Source organism: Brachyistius frenatus, unplaced genomic scaffold (assembly GCF_029030835.1).
Source record: "Brachyistius frenatus isolate BFR_SWC_R1_liver_20210118 unplaced genomic scaffold, ASM2903083v1 Contig_6, whole genome shotgun sequence".
Classification (NCBI taxonomy): Eukaryota; Metazoa; Chordata; class Actinopteri; family Embiotocidae; genus Brachyistius; species Brachyistius frenatus.
In genome coordinates, this window is record NW_027210605.1 from 6,312,372 (window position 1) to 6,333,631 (window position 21,260).

The 21,260-nt window shown below is 44.7% G+C and overlaps 1 protein-coding gene across 17 annotated transcripts in view; it reads right to left on the reverse strand.

Moving 5' to 3' along the window:
- Positions 1 to 21,260, reverse strand: part of huwe1 (HECT, UBA and WWE domain containing E3 ubiquitin protein ligase 1) — a 42,705-nt gene that overhangs the window by 2,462 nt on the left and 18,983 nt on the right. For 7 of the 17 annotated variants that reach the window (XM_069688793.1, XM_069688769.1, XM_069688784.1 and 4 more), the window contains 46 exons: positions 20,494 to 20,841; positions 19,367 to 19,489; positions 19,172 to 19,267; positions 18,764 to 19,033; positions 18,257 to 18,409; positions 18,014 to 18,141; positions 17,802 to 17,883; positions 17,212 to 17,388; positions 16,538 to 17,089; positions 16,184 to 16,379; positions 15,816 to 15,983; positions 15,565 to 15,713; positions 15,399 to 15,465; positions 14,798 to 15,021; positions 14,475 to 14,686; positions 14,194 to 14,376; positions 13,705 to 13,877; positions 13,480 to 13,619; positions 13,219 to 13,294; positions 12,887 to 12,985; positions 12,608 to 12,735; positions 12,364 to 12,523; positions 11,530 to 11,758; positions 11,241 to 11,419; positions 11,058 to 11,147; positions 10,364 to 10,524; positions 10,201 to 10,243; positions 9,025 to 9,399; positions 8,591 to 8,801; positions 8,152 to 8,276; positions 7,834 to 8,054; positions 7,293 to 7,684; positions 6,514 to 7,174; positions 5,685 to 6,393; positions 5,482 to 5,570; positions 4,236 to 4,392; positions 4,003 to 4,135; positions 3,619 to 3,839; positions 3,261 to 3,496; positions 2,400 to 2,502; positions 1,679 to 1,828; positions 1,319 to 1,564; positions 1,104 to 1,221; positions 862 to 1,002; positions 483 to 770; positions 186 to 291 (listed from right to left, as the gene is read on the reverse strand). In XM_069688793.1, the coding sequence (XP_069544894.1) occupies positions 186 to 291; positions 483 to 770; positions 862 to 1,002; positions 1,104 to 1,221; positions 1,319 to 1,564; positions 1,679 to 1,828; positions 2,400 to 2,502; positions 3,261 to 3,496; positions 3,619 to 3,839; positions 4,003 to 4,135; positions 4,236 to 4,392; positions 5,482 to 5,570; positions 5,685 to 6,393; positions 6,514 to 7,174; positions 7,293 to 7,684; positions 7,834 to 8,054; positions 8,152 to 8,276; positions 8,591 to 8,801; positions 9,025 to 9,399; positions 10,201 to 10,243; positions 10,364 to 10,524; positions 11,058 to 11,147; positions 11,241 to 11,419; positions 11,530 to 11,758; positions 12,364 to 12,523; positions 12,608 to 12,735; positions 12,887 to 12,985; positions 13,219 to 13,294; positions 13,480 to 13,619; positions 13,705 to 13,877; positions 14,194 to 14,376; positions 14,475 to 14,686; positions 14,798 to 15,021; positions 15,399 to 15,465; positions 15,565 to 15,713; positions 15,816 to 15,983; positions 16,184 to 16,379; positions 16,538 to 17,089; positions 17,212 to 17,388; positions 17,802 to 17,883; positions 18,014 to 18,141; positions 18,257 to 18,409; positions 18,764 to 19,033; positions 19,172 to 19,267; positions 19,367 to 19,489; positions 20,494 to 20,841 (9,288 nt within the window). The remainder of the gene's footprint in view (positions 1 to 185; positions 292 to 482; positions 771 to 861; positions 1,003 to 1,103; positions 1,222 to 1,318; positions 1,565 to 1,678; positions 1,829 to 2,399; positions 2,503 to 3,260; positions 3,497 to 3,618; positions 3,840 to 4,002; positions 4,136 to 4,235; positions 4,393 to 5,481; positions 5,571 to 5,684; positions 6,394 to 6,513; positions 7,175 to 7,292; positions 7,685 to 7,833; positions 8,055 to 8,151; positions 8,277 to 8,590; positions 8,802 to 9,024; positions 9,400 to 10,200; positions 10,244 to 10,363; positions 10,525 to 11,057; positions 11,148 to 11,240; positions 11,420 to 11,529; positions 11,759 to 12,363; positions 12,524 to 12,607; positions 12,736 to 12,886; positions 12,986 to 13,218; positions 13,295 to 13,479; positions 13,620 to 13,704; positions 13,878 to 14,193; positions 14,377 to 14,474; positions 14,687 to 14,797; positions 15,022 to 15,398; positions 15,466 to 15,564; positions 15,714 to 15,815; positions 15,984 to 16,183; positions 16,380 to 16,537; positions 17,090 to 17,211; positions 17,389 to 17,801; positions 17,884 to 18,013; positions 18,142 to 18,256; positions 18,410 to 18,763; positions 19,034 to 19,171; positions 19,268 to 19,366; positions 19,490 to 20,493; positions 20,842 to 21,260) is intronic. The other 10 variants (XM_069688820.1, XM_069688815.1, XM_069688819.1 and 7 more) reach the window with 8 other exon arrangements.

The following is a 21,260-nucleotide window of genomic DNA, read 5'->3' on the forward strand; positions in this document are numbered from 1 at the left end:
ACAGTGTCAGTCAAAAATATTAGTCACAGATGGTAACAGTATTTTTGAGGACATCAGAAAATTACACATTTGCAGCATTTTTTTTTTTTTTTTTAGAAAAATGTGGGATTCAAAGCTTTGAAGTCCACTCTCAATTTCAACAGACGTAACAACAAAACAATAATTTAGAATTTTTTTTTACTAACCTCTGTGCTGAATGTCAGCTCATAGCCCAGTGTTGAAACGTCGTTCTCCAACAAGTACACCAAGCCCTGGAAGAATGGGTAGTCCTCGCTTTCCATGTCTGTGTACCTGGTAATTCCACAGAAATTCATGCATATTGTTCATATATTCAAAAGGCAGCAATGCAGCTACTCGGCTCTCTGGTTGCCACGTTTTGTGTCATCGACAAGGCATGGGTTTGTTGGGATAATAGTGTAGTTGAAAGATGTATTGAACAATTTCATGTATTTTTTGACTGTAACTGCTAGTGGCTCAAATACCTGACACTCTTGCCCAGGATGTGCTTGTAGAAGCTGCGGGTGAAGTAGCACTCCAATAACCGGTTATCGTACACTGCCTTGGCCACAACGCGCCCCACAAACTTAAAGTAGCTGAGGTGGTTGGGGTTGCAGTGAGACGAGGGGTTGATGGTGTAGGTGACACGGTCGCCCGGTGACGTGCGGAACAGGGCGTACATGGGGTTGAACATCTCCCGGGAGATGATCATGTACCATTCCCTCAGCAGGCCACCAGCATCCTGGCCCTCCTCCCCTTCAAATACAATGTACCTGTAATGGAAAAGCAGCAGGGTACAACACTGGTTGAGTGGTTCTGAATTGAGAGGAAATGCAGATAAACAGAAGCGCAATGGAGCCTTACAGCCTATTCTTCATATCCTCTGGGCTCTTGCGATGCAGCTCTCTGTAGGAGTCCTCAAACACATGATCTCTCCTCACGTGCACAGCCATGTCCTCCTTCCGAAGGCCTTCATCAAGTCGCTCCAATTCCTGGCGGAAGTACCTGCAGAGACGGACAGAAAGACCAGCATGTCAGTGGTGAAAAATCAACACTAACTGTGGATAACACAGCACAAGGCAGAAGTGTAAGATAATTCTCCTTACTTCCTCTTAACGTCAAAGTCAAGGATGCGGATGTAATCAACCAGCACTGCAAAAGGCCCATCAGCCAAGTGAGTGGTGGACTGGCGCAGGATCTGATTAAGCACTGTGCGGTGAGTTTCTAAAAGGAAGAAAAAGGAGTCCAATTAGAAAATATACTGCATATAAGAACACAGCTTTATCCTTCTTAAAAAAATTAAAAAAAATGTCAGGCTCACCAGCAAACCGGAGGAACTTCTGGGTGTCTGGTGGCAGATTTGAAGAGATGTGCATGGAAGATGGTTCCCTGGAAAAGAATGGGTCGAGGGATGAAGGTGTGGCTGGTGTGAGGGGAGCCGGGGACAGTGGTGGAGGCTCATCTTTGATGTGCGAAAGCTGGCTCTCCCGCGTGTCCCTCACAGGAGGTTTGCTCTCTCGCTCCGTGGCATGGACGAGAAAGAAGGCCTCGACAGCAGGCTGGAGAACTGAGGAAACAGAATATCACGTCGCTCAACTATGCCCCTTCAACTGACATGAATACAATATAAATTCCATACCGTGTCGTATCAATAAATGCATTTCTGGAGGATTCCACCTACCCAGTACGGCATGCTGGTCATGGGACTCCTCCAGCTCTTTCAGGCACTCCCCGAGCATGTCCCACAGTTCATCCAACAGCAGCTGCTCGCTGAGCAGAGGAAGGTCTGGAAGTCTCTCCTCAGCCTCTGACTGACCATTTCCTTCTTCATCTAAAAAAAAAAAAAAGAAGAAAATAGCGATATAGACTGAACCTTTTCAGCAATTATGGTATCCAACATTACAAAGTATTTTTTTTAGCTTTTAAAAGGACGGTTCCAGAGTTTGTGAACAAGTTCATGTCCGTCTATTGATATTACAGCTGCATGTGTTATTACAGTTGCTCCATCTATTTATTTATTTTTAATCATGATCATGATATATCTCAGTGTATGCCATAGAAGCACTATACTGTACACTTGAAAACTTCAGCAGAGCTAACAAGTTGACATCAATCGACTTAAATGACAAAGTATTGTATTGTGCACTTCATAACTTCCGTCCCTTGTCAACTCTATTCTGTAAATCAATACATTAAATGTCAGATTGGTCAGCTTAAATTTCTTATGCAACCGTTTGAGTATTTCAACAAAATGGAAAGCTATTCCAGGTAAGTATTAAGCAGGACTGCCATATCAAGGGTAGACACACTGTGCTAATTGGACGTGGGGATCATTTACTGAGAAAAACAGTGAATCAGTAGGTATTTTAAACTGTTATTAGCAGGCAGCGAGTGAGTCATACCCAGAGGTGCAGGATCCTGCTCTAAAGGAGACGGCTGGTCCACATCCATTGGCGAGTCGTCTCTCTGTGCTGCCTGGGCTTCAGACACTGACTGCACTTCAGACTACAGAAAAACCAGGAAGGACCGAGTAGTAGAGACAAAGGGAAAAAAACATATAGAAAAAAAAAAAAAGAATGATTAACGTGACAGTTCTTTTCATAGTTATTCATCTGGACTGAGATTGCCATGCAAAATGACAATCCCATCATCCACAGAGACGACAGGATGTAAGTAGGGTAAAAAAAAAAAAAAAAAAAAGAAAAAGGAAGGGCCAAAAGCATGAAGCCACATCAGCCAGCAAACAGACATCATCAGGGGAATCAAACATTTTGGGGCAGGCAGTACATTCACATTTAGATATAATGTCACTGCATTGATACAGACACAGAGAATCACTTTTCACACATCTGTCTTTCTGTTGGGCCCGTCATTGTTCATCACGGCAGCGAGAACATGTCTCAATGCATAAACCACTTGTTAGCAGACTGTAGGGTGACTGCACATAGCAACATGTTGATTACAGATATTTAAGTGCAATAACATTTAAAAGGTTAACGGCAGAATTTCCCCCACCAAAAAAAACAAACTGTTATGCATTGCAATTAAAAGGTGATGTGATTTTCCAAAATGCACAAAGCCAATACGGGCAAAATGAATTAGAAATGTGACATTTAATCCTGACGACCAGCATAGTAACTTTACTGTGGTGGTCATAATGTGACGGCAATGTTGTTTTTAGAGCTTTTAAATGGTCTTCTACTGTAAGAATGTGCAGTGTGTGAGTAAAACGTATGCCTGCTGTCAGTGCAGCCCATGCTAACCGTGGCAGCAGCAGCCGTGCCAGCAGGGGGAGCAGCACCAGTGGGAGCATGAGGGGCAGCCACTGAAGATCCAGCAGCGACGGCGGCAGAGGCAGAAGGGGCGGTGGGTGGGGGGGCCTGTTGCAGCCGGCGTGCCCGCTGCCCCTCTCTCACCATCTGGATGATGGCGTCAGCCTCGGCCTCGAGCTGTCGCACCGCAGCCTGGATGCTGCTGGCCGAGCCCAAACTGGTGGAGCCTGGCCATCGAAAAGGGGCGAAGGGGCGAAAGAGGGGTGCGGGGTGGGGTGTGTGTCATCATTTGATGTCATGAGGATATTGTATGCATCAAGAATACTGCACACGGGTAGCACCTTCTTACCTAGCCGCCCGGTCTGTTTGGCTTTCTTGTTGGCGCGTCGAGTGTCCTCACGGAGCTGGATAATAACCTGCAGCACTCGCAAGAAAAACTTCTGCGTAGATGTCTTGGATGTTAGGGAGCTCATACAGGGAAGTTGTAATTCACGTCCCCCCAGCGTGCGCTTCTGTGCAGCCACGATCACCACACTCTCCGACCCGTCGAACCTGTGCCCCATCCAACAAATGCAAACAAAAAAGAAATTGTGCTTACAAGATACTAACGACCAGTGCACGCTGTAATGTTACTCGGGCTGATTTAACTAGAAACAGTCAGCCCTCGAGATACTCTCGTCTGTGACGAGAACCTAATGTCTCATTGAGCAGCCAAGAGTCCACAGTTGCTAACCTGCTGGTCATTTTGCCCTTCAGTCTGGCTGATAGGGAAGTATCCTCAGGAGGGGCATCTGGGGAATGCGATTCACCTTGTGCCCGTCTCTGCTGCTCCAAGTTGTACTCTCTAAGTTCAGCCAGTAAGGTGCCTGAGAGAGAAAACATGTTCACAAAATGTGTAATGAGAAAACTGCAGTTGTTTAAGAAGGGGTATGAGAACTGGTGTCCGTGTAGTTGCCCAAAACTGACCAATCTGTTTGCAAAGAGTGTATCCGAGGTGCCTAGCTCCACTGAGCAGGAGTCTGAGCACGGTGTCTCTGGTGGCTCCATCACCTCTGGATAGCTGCAGCAGAATGTTAGCTGCATCTTCCAGACCCTCCTCTGAACACGAGTGAGATGTCAACACCTTGTGTAAGGAGGAGGTAAATAGGTATTAGTTAAAACATATCAGGGATCATTATTCACACAAGTACTTCATACAAATACATACAATTCTCTGAACACGGTCAACATACTGAAAGCCGGATCAACAGCTGATCCACTTGACTAACAGATGTGCAAACAAACAAGTTGCAAGACTTGCGGTTGTCCTAAATCAAGTCTATTAATGCTCCTTGACTCTAAACAGCCACACGCAAAGTCTTAGACAAGCCATGTCATCTTCAAACAGCATCTTCAAACCCATTTGCTCTCTATGGCTTTCTCTTCATTGTGTCCTTTTGAGCAAAACAATTCATTCTCCTTATTCTGAAAACTATTACATGAATAATGTTTACTTATTTTCTTACTAATCCTACTGAGACTCAATATAGCTAGCTGGAAAGACTGGCTGAAAGAGATCTTTGATTGATGTCGCAATCCAGGTACCTATTAATTTAGTCCATTCAATTGAGTCCCAGTAGAGATGTAAAAGAGGTGGATCAAGTGTCTTGAAGCAGTCAGGGAATACTGAGATGGATGTACCAAAGACCTTTTGTTACTAATGTAAATATCACAACCAAATGCAGATTTTATATATATATATATATATATATTTTTTTTAAAGGTAGTAGATTGGTTTCAATATAATTTTGCCATGATTGTACAGTCCCCATGCATTGTAACATTTCGTGTGTCTGCTGCAAGAGGAGCAAAAAAACCCACCACTAATAGAATAGAAGGCCCACTTTGTGGCACAGACATCTCAGACAATTCCTCATGTAACTGAATTTTAAGCAATCACAGCTTTGAAGCTCATGCTACTGATTAGCTGGAGCCCCTAATTTGGTTTAGTGTTAAGCCAGGAACCAAATATGACTCGACTCGAAACTTAAAATACAGCTCTGCTTTTCATCAACTCCAAAAGTACTCCCTGAGTTTACGAACAAATCCTGAGTAAACATCATCCAGACTCATACTTTGAAAAATATACTTTTACGTAAGGCTTAATTTTTCCCCGGGCGGCGATGAGGTTAACATACAACATGACCGACACTTTTAAATTCTTTCTCCATACCTCCACAGAGAGTTGAAGTTGTTTTTCTGTGAGTCCAGAGGAGGCCATCTTGTCACTCTCTGTATTGCTAGTAGTGATCCTCTGTTTTCCTGTTTTGGCAAACATCCCCCAAAATACACATTATTATTCTTTTAATGAAATCTGTGACATTATGAGGCCTAAATTAACTGCAGATATTATATTTTGGAATAAATGAAGACTACCTGTAGAGGTTGTTCCAGTGGACGTGGTTATAGAGATTGTTGTCAAGGATGTCTGGGAGGTTGCTATACTTGTCCCTGAGGATGTAGCCTGGGCTGCAGCTCCTACAGAGGCCACTGGACCTGACACAGTAGGCTGGATAGAGCCCACTGACGTTGCACCCTGTGTTGTGACTGAGGCTATAGCTCCTGAGCTGGCTGCTGTGTTTGGGTTGGCAGCCTGTGGTGTGGGGTGTCCAGCAGGCACCTCAGTGGCCTTGTTGTCAGGCAGGGCAATGGATATGAGGGAGAGCAAGCGCAGCAGCTTTTCAGTGAGCAAGGAGCTCCGTCTGATTACGGGGTGGGACAGCATGTTCATCAGCTGGCCGAGGGGAGATGTCTCTAGGCTGAACTGGGCTCCCTCTGCCTCCGCACTGCCACCCAGAGGCACCGTCTTCATTGATGCTTTGCCCTTGCGGCTCACATTCATGTTGTCGAGCTTTACCAGCAGGTCCCAAAAATCGGTGGAGATTCCCAGAGACTGGGGAGTAGCGGCAGAAGATCCCAAGGAATTCTGGGTGTTGGAGGAATTTGGGTTGCTCTGAGACTGCGACCCTGATCGAGAGCCCCCACCTCCACCCCCAGAGGAGACTGAACAAAGACGGGAATCTAGGTCAGAAGACACGGCTAACAAATCCTTACAGCGCTGCTGGGTGAAATGGCTCGGGAAAACCTGCAGGAACAGACATGAAACAACAAGGACTTTAATTACTTCAAATTGTTCACTTTCTTACAGTTAAGAATAGACCAGATATAATTTAAGAGATGCAAATTGAGACAGGTGGACCCGCACCTTAGCTAGCTGGATAAGCGTGTCCAACACATGACGACAGACCACAGGAGCAGCTTGTGGGTGGATGTGAACAGTGGAGCCTCCGCCACCAGCACATGTGACACCTGCAGCAACGCTTGACATTCCTCCTCCAAGTGTTCCAGATCCTGTAGAGCTCCCAGCTGAGTGCCGGTCAGCGTGCTTCCTTCCTGATGCTCGCTGAATCTGGAAAATATTTGTCCGGCAGCCCAAGGCTGCATCCATAGAAACAGAGAGCCAGGAAAGCTGGCTGGAGCTGCGAGACTCCACTCTGTTAAGTAGCTCTAAGGAGGAAGAAGAGGATGAAGAAGATGAGGATGAAGAGGAGAGGGAGGAGGTGGCGGATCCTTTTCCTCCGCAGCCTCCCTGGGTGCTCCTCTTGCCACGGGAGTCTTCTAGCCGGGAGGTCTCCACGCATACTTCACTCTCGCTGCTGCGTTGGAGGATGGATAACAGGCTGCGAATGACCCACCCACGTGTCTGAGAGTGGTAGCAGAGGTTCCTGAGCACGCGGTGCAGACGGCTGGTGTTAAGCTTCGGTTCATCCACAAACAGCAGAACCAGGAGGCAGGACAAGGCCTCGTGGTCCAGCAGCAGTCTTCCACGCAGGCGCAGTAAAGAGTCCACACTTGAACTGGATGGTCTAAGAAGATAAATGACATACGATCAGTTTGTCAACTATTGAAATTACTGTATAGTATATATATATATTTTTTTTTTTTTCTCCCAAAACTGGCAAATAAATCACTGTCTCCGCTCACCTGTGGTTTGTTCCTCCCCCCATCTGAAATGTGCCTCCTCTCTGCACAGCCAGTCTGGTGTATTGGACTCCACGATTGCTCCCTAACCGACTGGTGAAGGCTGGCGAGCGCAAGATGGCTGATAGTGCTGAAGATGAGCTATGACCAAACAGCCTCTCATGCATCAGTTGCCTCTGACGTGCCTCTTGCTCTCTACGCAGTGCAGCTGCTTCTGCAGCAATATCTGGGGGCATGACAGCCAAAACGCTGTCCTCCATGTCCTCCAGGACACTACGACGGAGCTCTGAAGGCAGCGTCTGGATGAATGTGACTGGATCGAGAGGGGTGTCTCCCTGTGTAGGCTGCTGGGCTAACTCCCTCCGCTGCTGCTCTGCTCGTTGTTGGGCAAGAACCTAAGTTGACAAATGGCACGGTTGGTGTAAAAAATAAAATAAAAAAACGTTTACAAATGACTTCTTTAGCAATTTTCTAGGAAATCATACATCTAAAAAAGGTAAACATTTCATCTACTGTAATCTTGTATTATTTCAGCGTCTCTCACCTCCTCCTGGATGGCAGGTGGCAAGGCTGCCAAGAACTCAGGGCTGACCTCTGTCACCCCTGGTCCTCCGAGTACAGGTGCAGTGGATGAGGGCAGGGTGGTGGCAGCAGGAGGACGGGAGGGTGGTCTGATACCAAGCTGATTTTGCAGCACTTCTCTACGGATGTCCTCAGGAAGAGCTGCCAGGAAGGAGGGATCTACACCCTCTGGCAGACTGATGCCTGCCCAGACAAAAACACCACGAACATTATGAGCTGTAATATTCCATTAAAAATAAAGACAAACTGCAGGAAAAAGTGGGGTATCAATTTATTTTACCTGCAAGTGGGTCCTCCTCCTCATTGCTGGTGGATGGGAGTGGCTCTTCCTGAATGGCCTGAGACTGGCTGTCAGCACTATCACTTCTGGGCATCGTTTCCACAGGGGACGAAACAGAAGTAGAGCTGTAAACATTGAAGAAAGAAAAAATATTGTCACTCAAAATGTTTTTGGATTATTTTCTTAACTAATTTAAAGTGTCAAAATTGGATGCGTTGTGCTTTGAGATTTAAATGAACCATGAAATGGTTTTGCTTGTTTGTTCTTTACAAAATATCTTAAGCAGAGTTAATGAACAAACAGCAGAAACTAAAACCACCAACGAAAAAGGAGTAGTCATTTACAAGGTCTTTAACTTTTCTCTATAAAAGATCGAAAGGGGAGATTATAGTGCTTTTGAACAAACATTGGGTCAGCAACGATATTTAAAGTGACTCACCCAGTCTCTGCCTCCGTCTGCCCGTCAGTCAGCCCAGTCTCTCCGCTGCCTGACAGCTCCTGAGACAGCTGGGTGGTCTGGGCAGGGTTGGGAGTAGCTTCTTCCTGAGTGGCAGAGGCAGGGCTGCTGGTATCCATGGGTGACCCTTCCAGTTGTGACACACCAACTACTGCAGGCTCTGAGTTCTCTACCAGGTCTGGACTTAGGGAAGCTGAGAGAGAGAGAAAAAAAGAGGTTATGATAAGTGTTGGGAAATTTGGTCATTTGCTGCACTGGAGCAAACTTTCTTGGGTCAATGATATGTATATCACTGGGTTCAGAAAATGTTATGATTGATTCAAGCTTCGACCTCAATTGACATCATTTACATTTCACAAATGTGTGTCCTTCCTGTTGCCTAGTCTGTATGAATAGAGTTTTCAAAGTTAGTCTACCTTCCCTGCCTTCATCCAACGCTCCTCCTCCACCACCACCTCCTCCTCCGACTCTCTCACCGATTGTGGGTGCCGGGGACATTTCCATCTGAGATGCCTCTGCTTCACTGTTAGGCCTGTCAGCTGCGGACAAGGGTGGAAGGCCAGCCCCTGCCAGAGCAGCCAGTGAGCTGGCATGCGACTCGGCCAGTAGTAGGTCAGCAATTGGCTGGTGGACCTGCTGACTAATCGCAGTCTCCAGAGAGACTAGGGCCTGTTCATGTGGAGCAGGTGTGGTGGGGGTGACCTCTCCAGACGGTGGAGCAGTGAGGAAACCTTCCGAGACCCTGGGTGGGTCCAGACATGACACCGTACCACCCTGAGCCTGCTCACCCTCTGCAACATCCAGATAGAGAACACCATTGTAAAGACAGGGATATAGATTTTGTTCTATATAGATATAGATCACAAGATTTAAAAACCATACTGGACCTTACAATAATAAACAATTTCACAAAACATTTCCCCCCCCCCAAAAATAGAAGAAAAAAAACAGCCAAAAGTGTTTTCAAACCTTTTTTCAATGGGTTAATTACTAATGTTAAAAGAGAGCAAGAATACATCAAGAACACACAAGTAGCAATATCATGATTAGCTAGAGATCATTTTCTCCATAGACGCCAAAGGCCTCCGCTGAGGAAGGCAGTAAGTTGTATAGTTATCTCCTGAACGGGGTGCACAATCCTGATCCCCAACAACAACACAACTTACTACCTCACCACAGCACAGGCAGCTGCAGAAAAACACAGTAAATACAACATACAAACGAAGCAACATTGCACAACAGAGATGTGATGTAAATATGCAGAGTAAGGTGCTTAACACAGCAATGCAATTCCGATATTAGCAGTTGGAGAATCATATGAACCATTTACAAAATGAGAAATGATCTCCTTTGTGAGATATGAAGACGTCGAGCTGGTATGGCGTTGCTATAAGAAAGACAGTAGACTGTATAGTTATCTCCCAGATCTGGTGTGATCCTAAAACTATACAAACTACTACCTCATCCCACAGCACGCACAGCTGGCTGGCTATTTGCCTCTGGGTGGCCGTCACTGCGTTGTCCAATCCTAACAGGTCAAGGAATTTTAACATTAAGACAAAAACAAACAAAATCTAGACAAATATCAGTACCTGCAGTGTTCTCTGCACCATTAACTGTCCCCAATCCAGAACCCTATGGACAGAAAACAGTTGACATGAGCGAAATTTAATACGTCTGCCAAAAGCAGCATTAACCTTTATGTTTGAAAATGCCTTTTAATTCCTAACCAAAAAACTTGTATTATTTGCCAACCTGCAGGCTCTGCTCTCTGGCCTGTTCAGCTCCAGAGGCCCTCCTCTCATTCTGCTTAGACTCCTCCTCCTCAGCCAGCTGCCTCCTCCTCTTCTCTCGACGCTCTTCTAGTTCTTCATCTCGCAGACTCTCCAGATGCTGCAGGATGGGCACTTTCACCACTGAAAGTAGACTCAGATGTCAGAATTCCTCTTTGGTTGTGATAATATAATAAGTGAGAATCGTCTTCAGTGGTTATGAATTAAGAAGAAATTACAATCTAATGCAGGATTAAATTACATCGTTCCCCCCATATTATTTTGTCTTTCTGAATCCTCCTGTCTGAATGCTTCTGTCAGCACTGTCACCCAATTGAAGGTTCCCATGTTCCACTCCCTCTGCATGCTGAACTCAATGATACCTTTTTAATAACAGAGCCATGCTTCTCTTAATCACCCTTCTGTAGGTCATTACAGATGAGACTCCAAACAGGAGTCTGATCAAATTAATGTCTGTAAATGGTTGAAATGAAAAGGGAATACTTCTAACTCGTTGTGCATCATATCCAAATTATGAATGATCCAATTCTTAGTGTAAATATTTTCTGAAAGCATCAATAGAAATCAACCAATTACATTATGAATCTGTGAGGTACACGTTTTTCATGCTAAAATGATCGCCATTGACACAAGTCTGTAATTTAATATCAATCTACCTGCTACACAGTCGTGCATACTCTCAGCATCGAGCACTTTACACTCATCTGTCCATCTAGTTAAGGCAGTGGGAATACTGGAGAGGGTGCCTAAGAAGAGAGAAAGAACAAACATGTTAGGAATTAAAGAAAGTAATTCACCAAAAAGTTGTTACATGGACAGCAGCCCAGAGTAATGCTTACCTGCTTGTCCCCCAGTGCTGCTCTGCTCATGGAAGAAGTCATCCAACAACTCATCATCAGAACGAGCGATGATGTGCACATCCTCATTTCCGACCAAAAGGCGGGCACGACCACGAGACTGCAGAGGCAGAGAACTGGACAGCTGTAAAATGTCCGCTGCTGCGCTGGGGCCCAACAATCTAAAGAAGGGAACCAAGAAGGAAAAGACATTTTAATTATCACTGAAACGAACACAGCTGGTGCAACAGGTGAAAAAACAACAACATCAAAAAAAGCCACATGGTTTCACCTTTGCAAGATGAGTGGAGGGTTGGGCTGGCGGTTGCCAGGGTAGTGGACATGGATAGTGTGTCCACTGTTGGCAGTGAGCTGGCGCAGTGTTCGCTGGCTGCGACCCATGCCCTGCGCCAGGCGGCTGCTAGTGCCCGCCACACCTAGGGTGAGGGAACCGTGGTCAGCATGGCGCACCATCAGTGGGTGAGAGCTAGGGATGTTGCCTGGGGAGGGAGGGATGTCAGCTGATGGAAAATAACAGAAAACAGTAGGCAAACATTAGGGGGACAGCTCTGGCACAACCCCAAGTAACGTTTAAAAAAAATAAAACTAATGAAAATGTATTTTCTGCATCATCAGCTTTGTGTTGTTGTACAGTGACTAACACGAGCTTTAGCAAATTAAGCAACCAAGGCCTTCGGAAAGTGGCTATTGTCTGAGGGACGCTTTTCACAGCTAAGGTGTCTGGGTTGGCACAACAGCAAAACAGGCATAATTATTAATATTGTGAATGCTGCTTACTGGGACACTTGATGGAAATGAGCTATCATTTTAAGACAACATTTGTCCCACCTGTGTTTGTACTATGACAAGCCAAAATGTGTAAATTCATCTATTCATGTGTAGCTGGGACCTTTCTTTAGGAAATCCAGCCGCACAGGTCATTTTGGAAGGAACAAGATCAGTATCAAAGGGAGAAAATTTTGCGTAATTATAAAATTAAGATGGACCTGATTTAAAACCAATGCTTCAAAAAGGAGTCATTTGATATTTCAGGTAAATAACTGAACTTCCAAACAAACAATAGATTTGACTTTCGTAAACGTTATAGATAAATTATCCTGCTTACCGTTGTTGGAGAACATGTTGTCAAACTCTATGATGAGGTCGTCATCCCTGTCAAACCTTTCAAAGCGGATGTGTGGTGCAGCATTGATGTCAGGGAAGTCTTCATCCAATTCCATCTCTGAACCTTCATCATCATCATCCTCATCTCCTTCTTCATCATCCTTGAGGAGCAGTAGCAGACATGAGTCTTAAGGATATGCAACAATCAACACTTCTTCAATGAACATCACTGGATTTATCCATACCTGATCCTCCTCCTCCTCTTCTTCCTCCTCCTCCTCTTCATCCTGGCTGTCTTCGTCATCATTGCTGCCACTAGAATCTTCCTCCTGCGTGTGTTCCTCATCCTCTGGTTCCAGGATGTTCATAGAGTCTGATGGAAGAGACGAACACATACACACACTCACAGTCACTTATGAGAAAATCTAAATATCAAAGCCATCAGTAAGACCAGTATCCAGTCATTGATCTTCAAAACACACACACACACACACACACACACCATTCTGATGCCAATGTCTTACCTTCGCGATTGGCCTGAAGAGTGGATGCCTGGCTAATATTGGAGGGCGCCTCATCCATCAACACATCCTCTTGTGATTCATCTTCACCGCTGCGTCCCACTGATAGACAATAGATGTTAAGTTATACAAATGCTATTTGTTTGTTTGCAATAAAGTAGTGAAATCACAACATTAATAAAAAATATGTATATTACACTCCTTGTGTTGCAAATTTACAAATGTATGTTCTATCCTACACTTATGCCACTGAGGTTTAGTGCACACAACTGCTCTACACGTTTCCTTGCCTATGTGCCCTCGCTGTCCCCACCCATATTAATCCCGTGTCTTACCTATAATTGTGCTGTTGACAGTGCCAGCATCTCTCTCCAACAGCTCATCAATTAGATCCACCAACTCATTCTCTACCTACATGAACAAGAGATGATATACAAATGCAATTTCAGCACTCAAGTGGTGAACAAAGTGAAGAAATGGGTTTAGCCAATCTACAATTGGTTTATCCACTTTTATGTTATGACCACGAACAATGGTAGTCACAGATCAGGAAAAAGGGGAAATGTTTCATGGTTGAGTAATAAAGGGTTACTCGCCTGCATAGCTTGTGTGCTGAGAACCTCTGGCTGACCAGCAATGACCACTGTGTCTCCCTCTGTCTCTCCATCCATCAGGTCACTGTCTGTTCCCTGCACCCTGTGGCTGCCATCCACTGGCTCGGCCTCACCAGACTCTCCTGGAGTAAATGCCACATGTCAGCAACAGAATATTTGGAACCATAGGTTGAGTGTTGAAGTAGATCATCTGTTCAGTGTGGATACCTTGGTCCTGAGGGTTGCTGTTGCTGTCCCTGACAGTGCCCACAGTGTCATGTTCTGTCTTGTTCTTGCTGGAGCCTCCTTTGCCCCCAAAAAGACTGCTGGGCTGGTTAACAATGCGTGACAGAGTCTCCAGAGGCTTCAGAGCAGCATTCACTGTGTTGGCCATGTTGGGACTAAAGCAAATGATTTAAAGAAAGAATAAGGAGAAATGTACATCGATTTTACACAAGGCACCAACAAAGACAAGGAAGAAATGTTATTACAAGTAAACACTGATGTAAACAATGCACAATTTAAAACAGACTTTGCATATTTTGTAAGGAAAGGCAGATAGAACCTCGGGGATACACACAGCATTTTGCTTAGTAACACTGAAGGTAAATGTAACTGTCTGTTTATTTGTATAAACCACACAAGGTGCCTTTGCCGGAGTTATCCACAAATAATTAAAATTTCCACATGTAATTAATATATAGAGTATGTGTATACCTGGACAAATCCAAGCTGTGAGGCACGCGGGCCAAGTCGTTGACCAGTCCTTTCTTCAGAAAGAGCCTGATGATATTGTTCATGCCATTGTGTTGTGTCTTTGCTGCTGCTGTACTGTAGAAGCTGGATGTGGAAGGACATGACTCCATGATGGTGCTAATGATGCACATCACTGCCTGAAGCCTGTAAAAATAAATGTTCCAGGAAAAGAGTGAGAATTTGTTTTGTACATATCCAAATAAACTATGAATCAATGTATTACTTATTTCGATTCTGTTTACCTGGCATGTTTTTCGGCACCCTCTGCCATTGCTAGTGCTCGACTAAGGGCAGCTTTAACCTCATTCACCAGGGCCACCTGGGCGTCAGTGCCTGTGCCGGCAGCTGCCAGGCTGGCTAGGAAGAGACGTGCCAAGGCTGGAGTGTCCTTGTCCTCTGAATTCTGGGTGTGAGGCAGTAAGTGGTCGAGCACAAAGGCTAGAACACTGCAATCCTGTTAGGAAACAGGCATGTCAAAATGGGTTGAGGGGAAAATAACTATAACATTTAAGGCATGACGGCACAGAAATTTGAAAAGCTGATGAGATTTTGTCGAATTACTTGCCTCCTTAATGAGTTCGGACTGTCCAGCGGTGTAGCAGTAAGAGGCGATTAGCGTGGCGATACCCACGTAGGAGCGTACCAGTTCAGCCAGCAGTCTCAGGATGGTAGAGGTGGGCATTAAAGGCTTGCTGGCCTTCACCTTAGCTGCTTTACTCTCATCTGTGCTGGTACCCTTCTCTCCCTCTTGTTCTTTCTTCTCCTCCCGCATCTCTTCAGGTGTGGAGGCTGAGGATGTTGGCACAACAGAAAGATAGGACATTTCTTGCATAAATTAAAGGTGAACTCGCATGAAGTCAAAGTCAATTATTCAAAATGAAATATACAGCTGATCTGGAGCACATTTTCAGCATTTTTTAGTTTTTATTTTGCACTGAAGATAAGACAATCTTGTAGCAAAATTAAATCATGAACATTAAATTATTGATGGTCTAAAATAATTGAATTTTTAATAGAAAATATACATTGACTTTGGAAACTGCTGACTTTTGCCAGCTTTGCAAAAAAACAACAACAACAAAAAACAATAACAACAGACTATCTGATATGAACAGTTATTGCGCAGATTTTTTTCCCCCAAGTGTTAAAAAACCTCTTTGTCTCACCTTCTCCTTGTGGTGTGCCAGACTGGGAAGACTCAGCCACACCTCCATCCGCAGAAAACACTTGAGTCTGACAAGAAGAGAGGGGGCTTTATTATTAAGTAAAGACATGATAAATGTCATATTTCAATACGCAAGCTAAACAGGATTACTTGTCACTCAAACTCACATTGATATGGAATGCAGACTGGGAGTCAAAGTCGCTTCCCTGCCGGGTGAGCCGGTACTGCTGGTAAACATCATCGCCAACATCCTGTAGGATCTGACACAGGTCTTGACCACCAGGCACAGCTGCAGCCCGTTCTTCTGGACGCTCAGCTGTGACACAAACAAAATCATACATAACTAAAATGCTCAAATGACTACTTCCATTAAAATGACATATTAACCCTCTTGAATCGATGACTGTCTGGTTCTTACATTCTTCAGGAGCATGGTAGGCAGCCAAAGCATTGAGCATGTCATAGATGACCTCTTTGATGGTGTCAGGGATGGCTGGTAAGGGAGACAGTTTCAGAGGAGTGGTCTTCACCAGCTGCACAGCGTTGGGTCCCTTAATTCGAAGGTTCTCAAACTCATCATCAGAAGCTGTAAATAAAAATAAAAAAAACAAATAAATAAAAAAACAAAACATGCATGAGCTTATTAGGTTTGAAACATTTTGACATGACTGGACACCTAAATAAATCCGATTTACATTACTAGCAACTTCAGATCTAATCAAGTTGTTCACTTACTTTATGTGCACTTCTATTTATAGATTACAATGGAAAAGTTTGAACACTCACTTGTGCCAGCTCCACGTGGTGCAGGCAGAGCGATGCGGACACAATTGCTGGCAGTTTCCGCAAAGCATTCAGGGTTACGGCAGGCTGCAGGTCCCAGGACACGAAGGATATAATTGATTTCTCTGGAACCAAGGCTGCCCGACACCACTCCTGAGGTGGTACTACCTGCTCCGCTGGTCACGGCTGACCTCACCACCTACGGCAACAGATTGTTGAGGGATTAGTTAATGTAGAATGCAGAACTTGACTATAATATTCAGATATCGTCATATCCGTTCTAAAAAAAACCCCACAACAATCAGTATTTTTATATAACGTGAGTTTCTTTGATAGAGCATGAGAACAGCCTCTAACCTTCTCCATGGTGTGCCGTAGGGTGGCTGGATCTTCTATGATGTGTCTGAACAGCAGAGTAACAAGTGGGGTGAAGCCATTGAAGCCAGAACTCTGCGTCAGCCCCAGAATCATTCGTGTGCTCTTCAGCTCAGCAAACATCATTGCATAGTGGTGATTGCGTGTAAGGCGTAAACAGAGACGCAGTGTGGCATGGAGGGTGTCTGGGTCCACGGGAACACTAATCATGCTGACACAGGCCCGGATAAGAACGGTGGTCATGTCCTCAGTCAGGCCTTGTACAACAATGTCAGATGCCTGAGAGTAGTCAGACTCCACGGAAGATGAGGGGCCAGTGGTGGTCTCCTTCAACTGGCTGGAATCCTCCTTCGGAGCACTCATCTCCACTGCTGCCCCAGAGTCAAGGTCAGTCTGGGTTTCCTCCACTTTTCCCCTGTCTCCCTCCTCTCTCTCAGCGTCAGGAACACTACCGGTCTTAGAGGGCTTGGGAAGACGAGGCACTCTCTGGACGGTCAACATTACCGGCCTACGGTTACCAGTCTCTTCATTTACCTGAAATGATAAATTGGTTGTAGTTAAAAAAAAATAATAATAAAAAAAATGAGCCAACAAGCCCTACAAAGACAATTAACCACAAAAGGTATGCTCTAGTGGTGGACAAAAAATGCATATACCTGCACCATGGTGTTAAACTGCACAGTGTATCTCCGCCGTCCAGCTGTGAATCGGACACTGCTCTCCCCAGCTCTCCATGCTGAGTCAATGGTACTGTTGTTAGATGCACTGTAACTGCACCAACGTCCTGAGCGGTCATCAAACCATCGCCAGTTATTCCCATTGGGCTGCAGGTACTGAAGGCAAACAAAGAGAATTCATTAATTGTACAAAAGAGGTGCATCAGCACAACATCAATACCTAACAACATAATGAAGACAAACTATACAAGAACTCCTGATGCAACAAAAAATTGATTAGGAATTTAAGATTGTATTAATGGATGCAGTGTTGTATGGGATTGCATGTGTTTTGTCCAGCACCGGTATACTCTGTACCCTGAAGGATTACCCATTTGTAAAGCAAGATGATGTGCCATCTATCACCCGCACAAAAAGTATATGTTTTTGTATTTGCTCTCTTCCTACTCTTACTCTTTTGACTCATTGACCCGTCCTGTATGCGTGTCTTTACCTCTATGTCTAGACGCACCTATTTAGGGATAATGCTTTTTTTTCCTGTAATCTGTATCTCTGGCTTCATTTTCTACCTTGTTCATTTGTTCCCTGCGCTTTGATGAGACTGCCATCTTCTCGTAGAAGTCAATGATCAACAGAACTGGTGTGATCCATCTGTAGAAAAAAGCAAGCACATATTTTATAATAAATATAAATTAATAACACATACTACAGCTTTCATGATGAACATCTGGTGTAACACTTGCAAGTGAAAAAAAGGTATGTAGGGCTGTGCAAAACTCACTTTGGTGTCTGGATGTCTTTGTGCTCCTTAGCTGCCTGCAGGCATGGCTGCACGACCTCAAGCAGCTTAATCAGCAAATCGAGAATCCCACTGTTCTCCACCACTCTGGCACCCAACAGCTTCAGCTCCTACCAAAAACAGAATACATATGATTGTAAGGAATGCATAGGTAACCAATAACAAAAAAATAATTTGACCCTCTACAACAGAAACTTTTATGGCTAGAACCTTCATTTATGTTACCTCAAAGAGCAACGTGAGCAGCAGAATTCGAGTTGCCAGCTTTGAGGCTTGGGGCAGCGTCGCCATCTGTCTGGTCCACTCAGACACCGTCTTTGTGTCACTGGTAGTCAGGGGCTCAGCTGCTTTGATCAGCACGTCTGCTGCCTCCCACACCTACACACAACATGTATACAATCAGGCTGGTACAGGCTCATCACCTTCTATTGTCATTGGTATTAAATCATAAAACACACAAAATTGTTTGCAGAACTGTATTTGCATTAAAGAGATGTTATGTACTTGCTAATAGCGTTAAATCTTTTGATTGATTCCAAACACTAGAACAAATTGTATCCGTCTCACTGCAAATCTGCATTCAGCAACTTTCAATTGGATTTTTTTTTTAACTTGAGAAAAACATGACTGTGTTCTACAAAGGTTGTAATTTCCCAGCCTCAATTTTTGGAAATAAGAAGCATAAAATAGTGTACAGCAGACTTCAATATTAACAAGCATGTATCCACTGACCTGGTTGACAACTTGGCCAAGGATGAGGTCCCTGTACTCTGAGCCACTCCTCTTGATGGCAGTCATCAAAAGGTCGCAGAGTCGGTAGACTGTGTCAGGCAGCTCATCCAAAAGATGGAAGCAGCCAGGCAGCATGGAGTCAGTGAAGGTATGTAACTCCTGGGGATCCAGTGGCTCAGCTTCCATGAAGCGCTCCAGGCAGCGTGCCTCCTCCTCTTCTGCCCGCTCCCTCGCTCTCCTGTCGTCCTCCTCACGCCGACGTGCTGCTTCCTGAAGCAGACACAAAAATAATGTCAACAGCTGCTAACATAAACTGCTAATTATTCATTCATCAGGTTTCACTTAGCAACAAGCACTCTAGGCTACACAACATTTTTTTATGTAATTTAAGCAGTCACAATGACACACCTCAGGAGAGTCAGAGCGCTGCTCCATGCTGACCTCTTGCCCGAGTGACATTGCTATCGCTCTCATCATCTGGTCCTCTTCAGACATAGTCAGGTCCTAGATGGAACAAAAGCAACAACATCAGTTTCCTTAGTTTGACTCATGGACCTTATAAAGCACTTAATTATTTGTCTGTTAGTCATTATGAAGCCTTACTCTCACTGCTCCACCTAGAAGTGGAGGAGGGTGTGTAAGAAGGTACTCTGTGGCCTGCTCCATGGTGCTGGTGTTCAGTAGGGCCTCCATAGCATGTTCTCTGGAGAAGCCCATATCCATGAGCTAAACACCACACAAAAGAGAACAGTACATCGATCATGAGCGAAGGGGAAAGAAAAAAAGAAGTGGGGATTGGGGATTATGAGGCTTAAATGACAAAGAGAACAAAAAAACAAAACAAAACAAAAAAAAAGGCCTCATAGGGTAAGGAGAAGTCAAAGACACTTCCACAGTGATCCCGGCTATCACGGCAAAAGGTGAGGAAACATTTGATCACATACTTGTCTTCCTTTTTGAAATCATGACTGAGGGGCTTCTGCACACGGCCTCCCTTATCACTCTGACACACCCAATAAAAAAAACAAAAAAAACCTTTCCTTTAAAAACACTCATTATATTCTGCCTCAAAAGGTCTGAATAATCCAACAACCTGGTCCAAATTCCTCTCTCACCATCCTTGTTCAATCAGTGCTCCCTCTCCTGGCCCTACCCTTACTCCCTACCTCTCTTCACCTCCTCTCAATTTCTCCCTCTCTCTATGACGGCTCTTATACCTGCTGCAGATGCTGCTGGCGGACCTGTGCGTGCCTCTCTCTCCCTCTGCATCTTCCCTGTTATAAAACAAACGGTGGCCCAGGATTCAGTGCATGCAGAATATGGAGGTGGAAGGTTGGTAAATACAGCACCTCTGTTTTTGTTTCTTGCTTACTTGGCCACCTAGACCACAATCAAGCTGTCAAAACTGCCTGCAGTAGTGGCATAGTAAGCTGAAAATACTGACAAGGCTGTAGGGACACATCACAGCTAGTCAGCAGAAAAAGCTGTCAGACTACAAAAAAATAGTGGCCGATTTTCAAAAAACAAAACAAAACATACACCATGTCCCTTAACTGTTAACCCCAAGATGAAAGACCAGTATCAAGACTAACTGTAAAAACAGTACCATATCTATACTATAGCATGCTATAGCATATGCTATAAGATATCTAACTGATTCGAAGACAGAACTCGTATCAAAAATTCTCAGAAAAAAAAAAGCCAGTGTGTCAGACAGCTCTTGCACATACTTGTGTGAGCTGAGCCTGGTTGACCTGGGGCTCGCGGCGTGGGGTAGAATTTGTAGACTCCTCAGTTGATCCTCCTGCTGGCCCTCCAGGAGTTGTTCCAGTCACTGCTGGTGCTTCTCCAACTGTTGAAGATGCTCCCGGGGCCACGCTGGGTCCCAAAGAACCAGTGGAGGCTCCCTCTTCATCCGGTCGCACCGTCCCTTCTCTCTCCTTAGCCAGGCGCTCCTGGATAACCGGCTCCCCTCTGAGAATGTGGCAGAGGATGGCCAGCATGGATTCGGCCATCCTGCCGCCGTACACCTTCAGCGGCTTCCTATTCCACAGACTGCGGATGCAGGTGAATGCAGCCTTGAAAGAGGAAAGACGATGTTATAGTAATAAAACACCAACGTACATTCAAGAGTTCATGGAAGTTTGTTGCCCAAACTTTTTCTTGTTTCTCAACATGGTATTAAACGACAGAAATGCAACAGAGCAACAATTTTAGAAAGACATGTTAGAGTATCTGTGTTTGCTCATTTCACCTGTGTTCTCAGTTTAACCACATAAATGCCACGTATCATGTTAGACTGACTTCCCATGCTGAAAACCCAAATTTGCAATTTCTGCATAAAGGCAGCAGCAAACTGATTGAAGTCTATAGATAAGGGAGATGTTACTGATTATTTGCCAACAATAGGTTAACCAATTCAAAATATACAACATATGAGGGGTGTGTAGTAGAATTTAGAAAATGCATTGTATTGTATTACTGTAATATCTGGTTG